Here is a 17541-nt window from a genome sequence, read left to right as displayed (position 1 = left end):
ACATGTCTTCATGACAAAATGTAACAAAGGAATGAGTGCTTAGTAGCTCAGATTTTTCAGCTTCAGTTTGGGGCCACATGCAGGCGGAGGGATGAAATCCCTCAGCAAAAAGAAACTCATTGCTGCCAGAGATTCTCTCACTGGCTGCTGGACACACTTTTACGCACGCACACACACACACAGTTTAATGGCAAAGTTTAGGCCTGCTATATGTTACATCTGTGTGGAAGCATCCATTTGTGGAAGCATCCACTTTCTGTGAAGGTGGCAGAACACACAGCTTTAGTGACTCACAGATGTCGACCCAATTCCACAGTCAAGAAGCATCCTCACAAATAAACACATCTGAACAAACTTTAACTCAGCAGACTTCCTACCAGCGAACCCCTGATTTTCTACCTCTGGATCAAGCTCAAGTTATTCCAGTCGGCATTTCATACGGCTGATGGTGTATATAGTAAGGAAACACCCATCCAGATCCATGCAACCCAACGGCAACCCACTGGGATGCAACTTACTATTCCTCGTCTTGGCAGGAGAAGGGCCAAAGCCTTGAAAGATTTTGTCACAGTTGTGCCACCATTTGTTGCCCCCGCGTTCCTCATACCGCAAGGTAACCAGCTTGTTGTCTCCGTTAAAGCTCTTCGTTCGGCTGGATGGCAGTAGCTGGAACAGGTTCTCTGGAGGAACGTAACTCCGGGGGAAGGTTCTTCGGCCTTTGGAAGAGAAGAACAGAAATGAAATCACAGACGCGTGTAGCACAGTACAGATGCCTGCTGAGCTTTGCCTAAGGGCCTCTGTTTTTGCACATTTTCCCCACTCCCCATATGCCTACAAGTGGCCCTGCATTTGATCTCAGTTTATACCTAAAGATGGGGCAGACCTCGTCCTCAGATTGGACTGGCTGATGACCTAGCTTACTTCTTTCTTCAGTGAGGCACAACTGAATGAGTCATGTGGCATGAGCCGCATGGGTTTGTTTTGCTATGTTAATTCCTCATCTCTCAAGACACCCCTGGAAGGTTGTGTGTTTTGTTTGCTCGCTCGCTATAAATGCGATCAGGGACTCTCGCAGGAAAATGTAAGAAAAATAGCAGCCACTCTTCCTAACCTTCTCAAATCACATTGGAATTAAGAGACCGTAAGACTGCAGTGGCCTCTATAAATCCAACATGAAGTTCCCTGAGCGTCCTCCACCAAGAAACATTCAGCATACTTAGATCTTAGGCAATGTAGAAGGCAACGCATGCTTGAAAATCTTAGCCCTCTTTTAAATTTCGCACTCCCGCTCCCTCTTTCCCATCTACAGGCTGAGGATCTGGAACCCTCCAGATGTGTTGGTTTATTGATTTCATTTTTATACTGCCCAATAGCTGAGGCTCTCTGGGCGGTTTACAAAATTTAAACCACAAAAATACAACAGAAAATACAATATAAAACATAACAGATTAAAACTACAGAATAAAAATACAACCAGAGTAAAACTAGCAGCTGTGCAGATATTTAAAACACAATAGCAGATTTAAGACAGCACAGCTAAAAAAAACTCTTATAGGAGTTCTAGCCCAGCACATCTGGTTGGGGACAGCTGCTCTAGACATAGCTCTCACAAATCGAATTCCAGGGCAGAATTTCTGCCTGATAAGACCACCAAAATACTCTGCACCCCTTCCCATGAAACAACATCCATGAATTTTAACAGCTTTACCGTCATTGTAGTCCTTGCGACTCTGGGAAAGATGGTACTGTCTTGGGAAGGTCCCTCCTTTCCCAAACCTCTCACAAAATGGGATATCAAAGTCTGACAAAGGACAGAAGCAAAGTTAGAAAAAAATGTTTTTCATGCTTTTCCCACAGTGCAACTACCCAATAACATCCAAGATGGCACTTCAAAATGGTGCAAGTCAAAAACTGAGAATGGCCACACCCAATACAGATTGTGAGCCAAGTTTTGAAATGAGCTAAAGGAAGAACGACACATTATGTCTTATTCTATGATTCTTTTTACACACTTTTTTTGGTTTCCCCAGGCTGCTTTTCGCAGGGGGAAAAGGGTTAAAAAGGTCTACCAGCACTACCAATACACCAATCTCTCCTTCAGTGGTTCCATTATTTATATTTATATATATATATATATATATATATATAGAGAGAGAGAGAGAGAGAGAGAGAGAGAGAGAGAGAAAATAAATCTGTATAAACAATTGTGGAATGTTTAGCTTTACCCTGGAACTGAAATTCCACATTCAAATGCCGTGTCCAATTTGTGAGATGTGCTGCTAGAGATAGGGATGGATGGTTCAAATGAAAGCAGGCGATGTGCATGTTTGCTGAAAAATAATCATATGGGGGGCGGGGGATGCTGCAGATGATCTAAAAGAATATAACTCAGGGGATCTGCTGGCATAGCAGTAGCCAGACAGCAAATATCACAGATATATTTGGCTAGGAAAACTGTTGCAAAAAGCTTCCCTGTGGTGGCACTATCTTCCACTGCCTAATTTTCTATAGGCACATTTTAATTCAGCCATAAATCCCCCTTGTTTATGCCCCAGTTTAGCTACTACTCAGTCGCTATTCTTGGAAGGCTTCAACCTGGACATTTCAGCTGTTTCTCCCTGTCACACCTGTCTAGAAACAGAACACATGAAGGTGGTCACATAAGCAGCATGCATAGCAAGTGGGGGCACTGAAGGGAGGTGCATACTCTGAAGCTCTGGTGAATGGCCTTTTAAAGGGAAACTTGAGCATCGCAACCCAGGGGGCACATTAAAACTTCACAGATCCACATGGCCATATTTGAAGCACAGCTTCCATGGCTTGGCCCAGCACCACCGCATCAAGCCAAACATTGTCTTTTCATCCTCTGGGCCCCTTGCCATGTATTCATTTTTTAATAGCAAAGGTCACTACAATATAACAATGATGAAATTTTCCGTGATTTCACCAGCTACACATGTATGCTCAAGTAAAAGGTTTCAACCAAAGAAAGACCTCTGCAAGCTAGATGTGAGATTTTGAAGGTATGGATCTTTTGAGCAAACCATTATCTGGCTCACTAGTCTACCAGGGTAACGGCAAGCTTTACCTCAACTCTGTCCCTCAGGTGTTTCAAGGTTCTAGTCCTCAGATAAAATTTGCCTCCAATCACAAAATATGGAATGATATGATTGTACTTGAGGACTTTTCACTTTGGGATATGCAAATCTCCAGTACCCCAAGCCTCTCATGAGGCCTTAGGTAACTCTCCTGCCTACAAACCGCGAAACAGGGCTGAAATCCTTACCTAGACAATCAAGGCTGTCTTTGGCTTCTCTTTTCCTTCTTAAAATGGGCGTCTGGCTAAAGGGTGGGCTACATAAAGAGGCAGAAACACCAGATTAGATTCAGTGAGACACCCCCAGACTTCAGCATTGCTTCTTTAGATACGGTCATTGCTGAGAGAACAAAATACTTTGCATTCATACAGGACTTAAGAGATTGCCGAAGCAATTCACGAACAACAAACCTGCAAGGGAGGCCAATGTGATTATTCCCATGTTGCATATGAAGCCCGTATGGCAGTCTTGGCTGACTAGCCATCACAGGGGATGCCTGACTCCACAGCTGGCTGGGGGATTATGGAAATTGTAGTCTAACACATCTGGAGGGCTCCAGGTTGGGTAAGGCTGGCCTAAGGCCAACCAACTAGTTCATGGTTGGGGTGAGATTAGAACTGGAGACCTCTCCGCTTAAATTCTTAGCCATTCATTTCTCCAGTGAAATCACTGGTGGATACCATGTTGATGATCACTTCTATCGTCTTGAGGCTTTCACTGATAGTATTTCATAGGCATGTGGAGGAATAGCAATTTTTATGCTGTTTTTACCTGGTGTTTTAAATTTTCAGTGGTCTTACATTTTATTGCACTTTATGTATTTTTGGTTGTACGTAAGATGCCAGGTACATTTGAAGGCTGGGGATAGACATGGATTAAACTTGAAATTTAATGACAGGATTAAGTAGAACAAAATGACAAATATTCACTTTACTTCATTGCATTTTTATCCCACCCTTCCTCCAAGGAACTCAGTTTTCAGGTTCGTATCCTCCCCACCCTGAAAACAACCCTGTGAGTTTGGCCAAGCTGAGAGAGAATGACTATTCTAACACAAGCCCAATGGCTGAGCAGGGATATTGAACCTCAGTCTCCTTTACCTAACTCCCAGCTCAAAGTTAAAAATTATTTAACTACTAGGGAACATAAGAAAAACCATGTTGGATCAGACAAAGGTCCATCTAGTCCAGCATTCTGTTCACACAGTGGCCAACCAGCTGTCCACAGGAAAACCACATGCAGGACATGAGTGCAACAGCACCCTCCTGCCCATGTTCCCCAGCAACTGGTGTATATAGGCCTCACTACCTGTGACACTGGAGGTAGCACATAGCCATCAGGTCCAGTAGCCATTGATAGCCTTCTCCTCCAGGAATTTGTCCAATCCCCTTTTAAAGCCATCCAAATTGGTGATACATCTTGTGATAGTGAATTCCATAGGTTATGTGCCAGTCAGCTTCATGGGATGACCCCACTGGGTTCTAGTATGATGAGAGAGGGAGAAAAATGTCTCCCTACCCACATTCTCTACACCATCCATAATTTTGTACACCTCTGTCAAGTCTTCCCTTATCCTCCTTTTCTCTAAGCTAAATAAACCCAGCTGTTGTAACCTTCTCTCATAGGGGAGATGCTCCAGCCCCTTGTCCATTTTAGTTGCCATTTTCTGCACTGTTTCCAACTCTACAATGTCCCTTTTTAGTTGCAGTGACCAGAACTATTCACAGTATTCAAAGTGTGGTCACACCGTAGATTTGTATAAGGGCAGTATAATATCAGCAGTTTTATTTTCAATTCCTTTCCTAGTTATGCCTAACATGGAATTTGCCTTTTTCACAGCAGCCACACACTGGTTGGGATTTTCATCAGGCTGTCCACCACAACCCCAAGATCTTTCTTGGTCAGTCACTGTTAGCTCAGATCCCATCAGTGTATACGTGAAGTTGGGATTTTTTTTGCCCCAACGTGGATCACTTTACACTTGCTTCCACTGAAATGCATTTGCCATTTTGATGCTCATTCCCCCAGTCTGGAGAGATCCTTTTGGAGCTCTTCGCCATCCCTTTTTGTTTTAACCACCCTAAATAATGTGGTGTCATCCGCAAACTTGGCCATCTCACTGCTCGCTCCTAATTCCAGATCATTTATGAAGAAGTTGAAAAGCCTCAGTCTCAATACAGATCCCTGTGGGACCTCACTGTTTACATCCCTCCATTGGGAGAATTTACCATTTATTCCTACTCTCCGCTTTCTGTTCTTTAACCAGTTACCCATCCATAAGAGGACCTCTCCTCTTATTCCATGACTGCTAAGTTTGCTCAGGAGTCTTTGGTGAGGGACTTTGTCAAAAGTGAGCCTCTCCAGGGAGAGTATTCTACAGTCAGGACACTGCAACTGAGAAGGCTCTATCCACAGCTGTCACCCACAGGACGACAGGATCCCAAGGCATGGATCCCAAGCCATAAAGGGCTAACATCATGTACCTGGCTTACCTGTCTACGGATCTGTCCAGGGACTGACAGCTTCCAGAGAGAGAGTCGTCTGGACTGATAAACGGCTCCAACAGCTTTTGAGAGGAAAGGGAAGGGAGAGAGAAAAGGGCTCGTAAAAATATAGAAACAATTAAAACCCATTTTTGGCAGCTAGACGCTCAATGCACATCTGTGCTCAGCTTTTGCCAAAACTCACCCAGAATGACTTTTTGATTGCATTGCTATAATTTTTAACATATTCTAAAAATGCAGCCTCATCATGGAAATATAGACTTGGTCCCTCCGCTCAAGACTCTTGCCAACAAGAGCAGCAGCTAGATACTTTGTAACACAGCCTTCCCCAACTGGTTGGGGGTTATGGGAATTGTAGTCTAACACATCTGGAGGGCACCAGGTTGGAGAAGGCAATTGCAGAGAAATGGAGCACTCTCTCAATTCTATTTATTTATTTTTTATTTCATTCCTATACCGCCCAATAGCCAAAGCTCTCTGGGTGGTTCACAAAAATTAAAACCAAAGAGCACACAATAAAACAATATAAAATATATAAAACATTAAAACCACAGTAAACAATACAACCAGAATAAAACCAGAATAAAACCTACCAGCAGTGCAGGGATTTCAAATACAGATTTAAAACAGCAAAGCTAAAAGTCTAAAGAGCTAAAATACTAAAATGCCTGGGAAAATAAAAAGGTCTTCACCTGGCGCCGGAAGGAATACAATGTGAGTGGATTTATCCACTATTTATTTAGTGGATAAATACAATTTATCCACTACTTTAGTGGATAAAGTAGCAGTTACAGGAACTCTGGGGGAAAGCGACCATGTTGTACTTGAGTTCTTGGTTCTAAGGGAAGCAAAAGCCGAGTGTACTCAAACGCGTACCCTGGATTTTAGGAAAGCTGATTTTAATAAACTCAGAACAATGATCAGTAAGGTCCCATGGCAAGCAATGCTAGCGAGAAAAGGAGTCCAAGATGGGTGGGAACTTTTAAAAAAGGAAATTCTCAAGGCACAATCACAAACAATTCCAACAAGAAGAAAAGGTGGAAGACAACAGAAGAAGCCAATGTGGCTTCACAAAAAGCTTAGGGATGACCTGAAAACAAAAAAGGACACATATAGGAAGTGGAAAGAAGGCCAAGTAACAAAGGAAGAGTACAGGCAGGTAGCACAGAATTGCAGGGATGGCGTCAGGAAGGCTAAAGCGGAGAACGAGGTGAGGTTAGCGAGGGATGCTAAAAACAACAAAAAGGCTTTCTTCAGCTACGTGCATAGTAAAAGGCAGAGGAAAGAAATGGTTGTTCAGCTATTAAATAAGGATGGCAAAATGATAACAGAGGACATAGAAAAGGCAGAGGTGCTCAATTCCTACTTTGGCTCAGTCTTCTCCCAAAAGAGGGTCTATGACCCCCCTGGCAAAGGCGAAGTACAGGCTGAAGGGGCAGGATTGCAGCTTGAGATCGACAGGCATATGGTCAAGGAACACCTCATTACTTTGAATGAGTTCAAATCTCCAGGGCCAGATGAACTGCATCCTAGAGTCATAAAGGAACTGGCAGAAGAGCTCTCAGAACCGCTGTCTATTCTCTTTGAGAAATCATGGAGGACCGGGGAAGTGCCAGATGACTGGAGGAGGGCTAACGTTGTCCCTATCTTCAAAAAGGGTAAAAAGGAGGAACCTGGGAACTACAGACCAGTCAGTCTGACATCAATCCCTGGGAAAATTCTGGAGCAGATCATAAAGCAATCCATCTGGAAGCACCTTGACAACAATGCAGTGATTACTCGAAGCCAACATGGATTTGTCAAAAACAAGTCCTGCCAGACAAATCTGATCTCATTTTTTGATCAAGTCACCTCCCTTGTAGACCGTGGGAATGCTGTAGACATCATATACCTCGACTTCAGCAAAGCTTTCGACAAAGTGCCCCATGATATCCTGATGAGCAAACTAGCTCGAAGTGGGCTAGATGAAACAACGATCCAGTGGATCCACAGTTGGCTACAGAATCGGACTCAAAGAGTGCTTATCAATGGGACCTTCTCAAGCTGGGGAGAGGTAACGAGTGGGGTACCGCAGGGCTCAGTCCTGGGCCCAGTGCTCTTCAATATTTTTATTAATGACTTGGAGGAGGAGGTGCAGGGAATGCTGATCAAATTTGCAGATGACACAAAATTGGGAGGGATAGCTAATACTTTGGAAGACAGAAACAAAATTCAAAGTGATCTGGATAGACTGGAGTGCTGGGCAGAAAACAACAGAATGGCATTTAATAGGGACAAATGCCAAGTTCTGCACCTAGGAAAAAGAAACCAAATGCACAGTTACAAGATGGGGGATACGTGGCTCAACCACACTACGAGCGAGAAGGATCTTGGAATTGTCGTCGATCACAAGCTGAATATGAGCCAACAATGTGATGTGGCTGCAAAAAAGGCAAATGCTATTTTGGGCTGCATTCATAGAAGCATCGCTTCCAAATCCCGGGAAGTACTAGTTCCCCTCTACTCAGCACTGGTTAGGCCTCATCTGGAGTACTGTGTCCAGTTCTGGGCACCACACTTTAAGAAGGATGCAGACAAGCTGGAGAGGGTTCAAAGGAGGGCAACAAAGATGATCAGGGGACTGGAAACAAAGCCCTATGAAGAGAGACTGAAAGAACTGGGCATGTTTAGCCTTGAGAAGAGAAGACTGAGGGGAGATATGATAGCGCTCTTCAAGTACTTGAAAGGTTGTCACAGAGAAGAAGGCCAGGATCTCTTCTTGATCATCCCAGAGTGCAGGACACGGAATAATGGGCTCAAGTTACAGGAAGCCAGATTCCGACTGAACATCAGGAAAAACTTCCTGAGTGTCAGAGCAATACGGCAATGGAACCAATTACCTGGGGAGGTGGTGGGCTCTCCCACACTGGAGGCCTTCAAGACGAGGCTGGACAGCCATTTGTCAGGGATGCTCTGACTTGGATTCCTGCATTGAGCAGGGGGTTGGACTCGATGGCCTTGTAGGCCCCTTCCAACCCTACTATTCTATGATTCTATGATTCTATGAGTGCCAGGCGAACCTCACTAGGGAGCTCATTCCACAGCTGGGGTGCCACAGCAAAAAAAGCCCTCCTCCTAGTAGCCACCCGCCTCACTTCCTTTGGCAGGGGCTCATGGAGAAGGGCCGCTGAGGATGCTCTTAGGGTCTGGGCAGGTACATATGGGAGGAGGTGATCCTTCAGATAACCTGGCCCCAAGCTGTTAAGGGCTTTGAATGTTAATACCAGCACTTTGAATTGGGCCTGGAAATGGACTGGCAGCCAGTGCAGCTGGAAAAGTATCGGTGTAATATGAGCTCGTTGGCCAGTCCCTGTTAACAGTCTTGCTGCCCTATTTTGGACCAGCTGAAGTTTCGGACCGTTTTCAAAGGCAGTCCAATGTATAACGCATTGCAGTAATCCCGATTAGAAGTTATCAGAGCATGGATAACTGTAGCTAGGTTCTCTCTGTCCAGATAAGGGCGTAGTTAGTTTACCACCCTAAGCTGATAAAAAGTGCTCCGTGCCACTGAGTTTACCTGTGCCTCAACTGACAGTTCTGGATCCAAGAGCACCCCCAAACTATGAACGTGATCCTTTAGGGGGAATGCAACCCCCTCCAGAACAGGTTGAATATCACCTAGCCGGGCAGACGAACCACCCATTAACAGTACCTCCGTCTTGTCTGGATTGAGTTTCAGTTTATTAGCCCTTATCCAGTCCATTACCATGCCCAGGCCCTGATTCACAACAGCCACTGCCTCACCTGGGTTTGATGAGAGAGAGGTAGAGCTGGGTGTCATCTGCATATTGATGGCACCTCAGCCCGCACCTCCGGATAACCTCCCCCAGCGGTTTCATGTAGATGTGAAACAGCATGTTAAACAACTCTACTCCTTGCCATTATGCCATCCCATAACTCCTGGGCTCCTTACAAAAATACTTTCTTCTACATCCATTGTTCCTCTGCCCAAAAAATGCTTTTCCCCAGGCAATCACTATTTGTTCATACACAAGACCAGAATAGCACTTTGCCAGTTGGAGCTCCTGCCTTTCTGTCAGGTGTCGTGAAGCCCAACCCAGGAGCCCAGTGGATCAGGAGTGGCTGTGCCAGGAGGGAATTGTAGGCCGTTCCAGCCAGGAGTTTGCCACAAGAGCCCATGATCCTCCTGGCGTGCATAGTCAGGTGATGCTGGAGGGCCAATTGGATGCTAATGAGGAATATAAAGACTCGCAGACCTGCCGACTTCCGTCAGTCTGGGCTGCACATCACTGGGAGATGCTCACACCAAAAGCTAACGACAGACTAACTTTCTGTGATGGGGGTATTAAAAGCTGATTCAAACATGCAGAATTTGTATGTTTCATGCCACTTCAAAATGCAGTATAGGAAATCACACATTTGAAAGTTCCTTCACACTAAAACAAAAACACCATAACACAAATTTTAAAAAAACCTCCCTGCATGTAGAAAACTAGCATGACTGGAAGTCTCTAAAATACACTTCCCTAACAAGCTAGTTTTCCACATGGAAGGCTTTTTAAAAAAATGGTGGGGGCAGCATTTAAATGACCAGCCTTTTGTCTGAATTGGTACCGTCCAGAAAAAGCTGAACCACATGTTTGAATTGGCTCCAAGCAGTCCCATTCACGCATTTACCCTGGCAGAGCAGAACACAACCTAACCCAAGTTAACTGAGGTCAGAGGGTAACAAATCCTCTTATGAAGAATGCCAGGGATCTACTCAGTCAGAGACAGAGCCTAATGCTTCCCGCACCCTCACCAGCCCAGCAACAGACTTACACCCTCCCCAAGCTAACATGAGCAGAGCATCCTGCATTCAGGCTTTAGGTGCAGCTTACATTTTGGTCCATCATTTCAGGGATAAACTCCCCTTCGCTGTTGATGCTGGTGTAGGAGCCCTGCCGGGCAATCTGTTGCTGCTCTTCAGGGACGCTCCCAGGGGGTGGAGAACTCCGGCCTGTGTGCAGGGAACCTGTTAAGACAGACAGAAGTTGCTGAGAAAAGCTCTAAGAGACAAGCACAAGACCCAACAGCATGAGTGTGCCTGCAAAAGGGACAGCTCTGTAAAGCTCACTCCCAGATCCTACTGTTGTTTGCGCCAAGAAAAACGAATGGAGAACATCAGAGGCAGTGAGGCAGGAAAAGAAAAACCCAATCGGGAGAATGTGGCTGGCATCCACCTTTACACACCATGCAAGATGTTCGAGTTAAGTGAACAGATCTAACCTAGTATTATCTGCTCAGGGCTTCTCCACACCAGACTTTTTATCCTGCAGCTTATGGGAGCTTCTGCTTTCAGATGCTTTGAAGAATTAAGATCAGTCCCTTACACGGGTTGACATGGGCTTTTTTCCGGGACCTTCCTTTGCCTGCAAGTTCTACGTGTTTCACTATACAGCCACTAGATGGCGCTGTGTTATAGTGGAACTGCACAATTTGACATGGCTATTAAAGAGGATTAACATTTATTACTGCATTGTCCCTAATCTTTTAAAAACTGGGATAAAGGTCAGAAAGCTCAGGGGACGCTCTGGAGATTGACAACATCGTGTAAAGGACCCACAAACGTCCACGAGAGACCAATCACGAGCATGCAGTAAAAGCCTCAGAAATGCTCTCAGGTGGCTTTCCATCGTTTTAGACAGCAAGTTTTCCCCCAACCTGCTACCTGAGATCTTTTAACTGGAGACTAGCAGGACTGAACCTGAGACCCCTTGTGTGCCTGCAAAGCAGATGCTGTACCACTGAGCATTGACAGAGAGGGTTCAGACAGGTGAGTGAAAACACTAAGTGCAATCCTATCCAGGTCGACAGGATCAAGGAAGCCCCCTCTTGCACCAGAACAACACCGCACCCAGAGCCAGTGTGATGCAGTGGTCAGTGTGGCAGACTAGGACCAGGAAACCCCAGGTTCAAATCCCCAGTTAGCTGTAAAGTTTGCAAATTGACTGAGAGTCATTATCTCTGGACTGGTGGAATCCAGTGGTCAAGAACCAATGTAGTGTAGTGGTTAGAGTGTTGGACTGGGACTCTGGAGATCCAGGTTCTAGTCCTCACTCGGCCGTGAAGCTCACTGGGTTCCAGTCACTGACTCTCAGCCTGGTCTCCCTCACAGGGTTGTTGTGAAGATAAAAGTGGGGGAAGTCCATTGGGTGCTGCCTTGAGCTCTCTTGGAAGAAAGGTCAGATATAAAGGTACTGAATAAATAAGTAAATAAATAAAAAATAAGATACGAAAGAATTCATTCAAATGGGCACGTATAACCACCTACAGCTATTTGCATACCAATGCATCATCATCATTATTTATTAGCAGCAATAATCCTACTTAAATCAGAAGTAAACATCTAGGAAGCTAATCCTCCGGAGAAATAAACTGCTGCCAGACTTTTTTTAAAATAGAGGATGGGGGTGGGGGTGGTAGGGGGAGAGGACAGGGGCACAGGAGCAAGTTAGGATCTCCCAGAGTTCCGGTTCATATTAAAAGTACAGCATGTCCCACAAACAGACTGCCATTCCCTGCTGGCATACTTTGGGACCCTTTCATGTTCCTTTCCACTATGTTATTTTAAAGGAATTCTCATATACAGTGTGTGCAGAGAGCGTGACATGTACAGCCAGATCCAGGGTGACCTTGCTTGGCTTTGCTCTTCCTCCAAAAAGAGCGGTTTTGGCCTGGCTTCATCCTCCCTGATTCCTCCAGTGCTTCACCTCATCCAAAAGCCGCTCATCGGAAAAAATGCCGCAGTTTTGGCATTCTTCCTCCGAGATCCAGCAGTGTGGGTAGAGAGGGGAAGCTCTTGTTGCAACTAAAATTACAGTTGCAATTAGGGCTGGTGGCTGGCAGGACTATCCATGGTCTCCACAGCTTCAGATGTCAACAACTGATCTACAGACCCCACTCAGCGCTTGACCTGAGCCTGGATCCAGCACCATCCTACGCTCCATGGAGTAACTGGGGTCTCAAACCAGTGACTCAGTGGCGGAACTCTCTTCACCACCACAGGCATTTGCCACAAGGGGGAGCTGCTGGTATCTTACAGTTATAATCCTTCACTCTTGAGCAGCCTTCACCAGCCTGGTGCCCCCTCCAGATGTGTTGGACTACAAGGCAGAATGAGCTCGGTGGCCTGGGCTCCAAGTGACTCTTGATCCTGTTCACACAACATGCTAACTCACACTCAGTGGTTGAGTGTGAGTTGCTTTGAACCACGGGTTGTTTGTTGAAACACGGGTTAGCGTGTTGTCTGAATGCAGCACGTTTTCCGCAGGGTGGGTTATCGTGTCGTCTGAACGCAGCCAGGATCGCTTGTTACCACCCTGAACAACACAACAACAAACAGTGGGTTTTCAAGGTGGCTTGTTCGAGATAATAAGCCACACTGCAGGGTTAAGAAGCCACCCTGGCTTCGTTCAGACAACACAATAACCCACAGTTCAACAAACAATCCATGCTTCAAAACAACCCACACTCAGACACTGAGTGTGGGTTAGCGTGTTGTGTGAACAGCCCTATCAACTTCACACAGGGGGCTGAATCATGCCCAGTGTATATTACAAAAACAAACACTGAGTGCAATCACACACAAGGGTGTAGAACCTCAGGCCCCGGAGCCAAATCTGACCCTCTGGAGCTTCCCAGAAGGCCATGCTCACTTCCCCTGGCCCCACCCCCTTTCCCCTAACCACCAATGGTTGGGTGGTTTCTCAGCTTTTGAGCAGTCCTTTCCTCCATTCTAAAAGGCTGAAACGCCTCTCCTAAGGCTTAGTTACTGGCAGTGAGAGCTTTAAGCCAAAATATGCACATATTTTGGGTGGCTTTGGGTCCCTCCCATTTTGCCTTTAGCCTCACCCACCACTGGAATGCAGCCCCTAAGAGCTTCTCCAAAATGGAATTTAGCTCTCAAGGTGAAAGAGGTTCTGCACTTGCCACAACAGTTATGCCTGCTCAAGCATCATTTACTCCCTCCATCCCCAGGTCTGTACGTATTTGTTGTTGTTGTTGTTGTTGTTATTTTAAGCATACTGTGTTTCGGTGCTGAAATAAGGAAAGCATCTCAAATTCTGCACTAAAACAATAAAATCCTACAATTCTGTCTCTAATTGTCAAGATGCCCCTCTCCACCGTTCCAAGGGACCGCTAACAATACTTGGGGTGTGCGTTGTTTTCCTTTTATTTTATTATTTACTTCCTCTTATAATCAGGAGGACTAAAACAAAGTTTTGATTTTCAGTATTCTGCAGGAGCTCCAAATGCAGTGTTGGAAGTTACATCCCACAGTGATGGAGGTGTCTGTACTCCTTACACATGCCCATGTAATTTTTGCACTTAACGTTACCATTTAATTTTGGTACATTCCTTGCCCCAGTCTCCATAATAAACATGAGCAATCCCATGAACTCTGTGTTGAACATCTCCCTCCCCACCCCCCCTGCATCACCTCCACTGCAGAAGGATGGGAGGCTTATGGTTTTTGCCAACAACAAGTTCATATTCACTCCAAATTCCATTGGCTTGTTGGTATAACAGGAGAAAAACGGTTGGCAGCCCAAAGAAAAAGAGCAAAAATATTAACTTTGTTCAAGTACAAGAAGCATCTGCAGAGAGACTTGATGTAACAGCAGACCAGCACATTTTGTTTCAGAAACAACCATCCCAGAGTTCTGGGCAAACGCTCAACACCGTAAGGGAGCAAAGCCTTGATAGATAAATATATATACATATATATATAAATTAGACCCCCATGGTCTCTGTCAGGAGCTGGGTGAACATGTGACAATCCCCCATTCTCCAGCAAAGGACTGCGGGGAGGGAGCTATATGGATAAGAAAGATCCATCACCAAGCATGTGTCTTATAGTAGGGGTGCTGAACCTCAGGCTAGGGGGAATAATCCAGCTGGGGTCCCAATAAAGCCAGTCCAGGGTTCCCCAGATGACTATACCCCTTTCCCCCCAACTTCCAGCCATTTGGTGGTGTCTTGGCTTTTTGCACAGCTTTTTCCCATTCTAAAAGGCTGAAATGGTTCTCGCTCTAGTTTCAGGCACAGCCCAAGTCTGGCTCCAGTCAATGTCTTCAGTTTGTGTGCTTGTCATTCAAAGATGATGCAGGCGTCCGAGTGGTTGTGAACTAGGGATCCCCCAGGCTTTGTGTAGCTAACAGACCAAGGCCCAAGACCTGGATACAGACATTTCTGCCTCAGAATGGGAGAACTGGGACACTGAGGTTCCCAGAATGGGGGCAGCAGGGGTGGGGGAAAACCTCTTCCTGAACCATTTCAAGAAGCAGCCACTGAGGTGATCCCTCTTAAGGAGAACCGCACAGATGAAGGGAAGGAAGAACCTCAAAGGGCCATGTTTCTTCTGTCCCAGCTTCAAATTGGCTGGCTGGGGGATGCTGGGAGTTGTAGTCCAACACATCTGGAGGGCACCAGGTTGGGGAAGGCTGCTCAGTCCCTGAGAAGGCTTCCCTGCCAGCATCCTCAGCTATTGCAAGCCTCCCCCAGCAGTTCAGCAGGTCCCATCTTCACCGCCACACCAGTCCCAGAAGACATGCTGGCCTGACTAGAGTGCCAGTCTCTTGCTAGGAGTTGGGGCCTAGAACATACACCTCCCACAGGAATTTTTCAGCCCTCAGACTAGCCCTGAAACAAGTCCCTCCAGCTTGCCTGCTGGCCAAGCTCAGATGGCAAGTGCTCCACAGCCTCGCCCTGCCAATGGGCAGTGGTTCTTCTGTGGGCTTATGTACGTTGTAGGCCCTGCCTCTTAGCAGGAGATGTGTGTTTCACAAGCCAAAGTCACTCCCAATTAAGCTCTGGACACCGAACCTGATTTATTTATTCATTTATTGGATTTTTTTTATCTCATGGAGCTTGAGGAGGAGTAGGGTGTCCTGGGGACAGGGGGTCTTGGGGGCAGGGTCTCCCACATCCAGGCATTGACTTCACCCAGACCTGCTTAGTTTCAGAACAGTTGCTGCAGCATCTGTCTTCAGGCCACAGCCTGGAGGAAAAGCCAACCCATGATGAGTTGTGGCGCCATGAGCACCATGTTGCATATGCAGCACCCGCTCGGGGGTTGTCGTGTCACGCAAACCCAGCAAGCGTGGGTCATGTGAGAGTTAAACAACCCTTGCATAAACCTAAAACAGAACATGGGTTATGCGAGGGTTGTTTGACCCTCGCTGGGTTCGCATGATATGATAACTCCTGAGTGGGAGTTGCATATTCAAAATGGCAGCCACACACGCCCTGCGTGCACTGCAGCCTCGCCGTGGGTTAAATAACCCACATCACGTGAACAGCCCCTGTATTGATTTTCACATGGGAGATGGCGACCATCACTATGCTGATGGGGCTTGCGGGAAGAAGGAAAAATACCTCACAGCTGTGTTTCACTAACCTGTCGAATGCTTCCGTGTCCTCTCTGCATCTTTGTAGAGGGACCCCATGATATCTCCCATGGACTTGGATATCCTCATCTCGTGCTGCTTGCTGTTGTTGGGCTGCAGATTCTAGAAATGGTACAGAAAGAGTTGGTAGGCCCCACTCTCTTCCACAGGGAAGGATGGTTCAAAACATCCTGGGAATGTAACCGCCTGCCGGGAAACCTCAGTGTTGAACTGGGGGTCAACTGGCATTCGGGCACCCTGTTCAAGAAGACATCACTGGGCCATAAGGCTGAGTAGCCCAAGTCGCTCTGGTCCTTTTTGCCCCCTATGACTTAGGAAAACACATGACAAGGTTTTGTTTTCTTGCTAGAAAGAACATCTCCCAGCTGGCTGGGCCCTTAGAAGTAAATGCAAGGTAAGGAAGTGATTGAGGAAAGTGAGAGAGAGACAGAAAAGAGGTGTTCCAGTGGCTGGCAAGTAGAGGCCCAAGGACTATGTGGAGAAGGGGTCCCAAGCTTCTTGGGTGAGCAGGCAGATTTGGAATTCTGAGGGAGTGCAATGGGTGCTTTCACAAAATGGCTGTCATGGCGTGCCTATTCACAAAATGGCTGCCATGGGGGCACAGCCAGTTACAAAATATCCATTTCCCAGAAGGTGAACTGGTGAAATTAAAAGAAAAGTAACTTGCCCAAGAACCTAAGTGCAAGGCAAAGGAGAGGACTGAGCTCCAAAACACAAAACCAGCCGTTCTTTTGAGCCCCAAAGGCCAGCCTCCCAGTTTAAAGAAAATAATAATGAAAAAATCTTAAGAAATAAAATTAAAATGGGAGAGGGAGGCAAGGAGCCCAGCAGGCACACAGATGCCTATGCATACTATGTTGGAGACACCAGGTGTGGAGTAATATCACACTAGAACTCAGGGTTCATAAGATGAAGGCAGGTGGGGATGCATATAGGGCAGACAAACTCTTCTTCGTGCAACACGTAATAAAGCTACAGAATTCATTACCACACCAGGCAGTGATGGCCACCAGCCAAATTAGACGTGATGGTAAAGCCCATGTAAGCAATTCACATGCTTAACATAGTTTTAAAAAATTGAATACCTACCACAGGAGCCTCCCAAACAGGATCAGGACCGTGGCACGCAGAGAGTGGGGCTTAAAAAACCCATCCCACCCCCAAAACCTGCTGTCTGAATCAGGATGTAATATTTGTGAACCACCCAGAGATCTTCAGCTGTGGGGTGGTATGGAAATATAATAAATGAATGAAATGAATGAAATCCCCTGTTGGCACTTGTGAGAGCTGCTCTCCCAGGGTTAATAACAGCTTTGAGGGCGACCTTCATCTGGATCATGGCTGGGGGGTGGGGGCATGTTCCTGATACACACACACACACACACACACACACACATGTTGCTGTTTAAACAAAAAATGTACACATTGATTGCTTACACACAATTAATGTCGTGTCTAGTTTAAAAGCCTTAGGGCACAATCCTATGC

At 46.1% G+C, this 17541-nt stretch overlaps 1 protein-coding gene across 1 annotated transcript in view; it reads right to left on the bottom strand.

Moving 5' to 3' along the window:
* The window catches only part of LOC146345212 (mitogen-activated protein kinase kinase kinase 3-like), a 130294-nt gene that overhangs the window by 13144 nt on the left and 99609 nt on the right, over window positions 1-17541 (bottom strand). Inside the window, exons 7-12 of the mRNA XM_084859423.1 lie at window positions 16044-16155; window positions 10483-10616; window positions 5591-5664; window positions 3287-3354; window positions 1709-1801; window positions 519-716 (exon numbers count right to left, since the gene is read on the bottom strand). Of these exons, the coding sequence (XP_084715549.1) occupies window positions 519-716; window positions 1709-1801; window positions 3287-3354; window positions 5591-5664; window positions 10483-10616; window positions 16044-16155 (679 nt within the window). The remainder of the gene's footprint in view (window positions 1-518; window positions 717-1708; window positions 1802-3286; window positions 3355-5590; window positions 5665-10482; window positions 10617-16043; window positions 16156-17541) is intronic.

Source organism: Heloderma suspectum, chromosome 5, assembly GCF_057233095.1.
Source record: "Heloderma suspectum isolate Gila_16-S chromosome 5, 16-S_ref, whole genome shotgun sequence".
NCBI classification, from domain to species: Eukaryota; Metazoa; Chordata; class Lepidosauria; order Squamata; family Helodermatidae; genus Heloderma; species Heloderma suspectum.
This window is presented reverse-complemented; position numbering and strand designations above follow the sequence as displayed.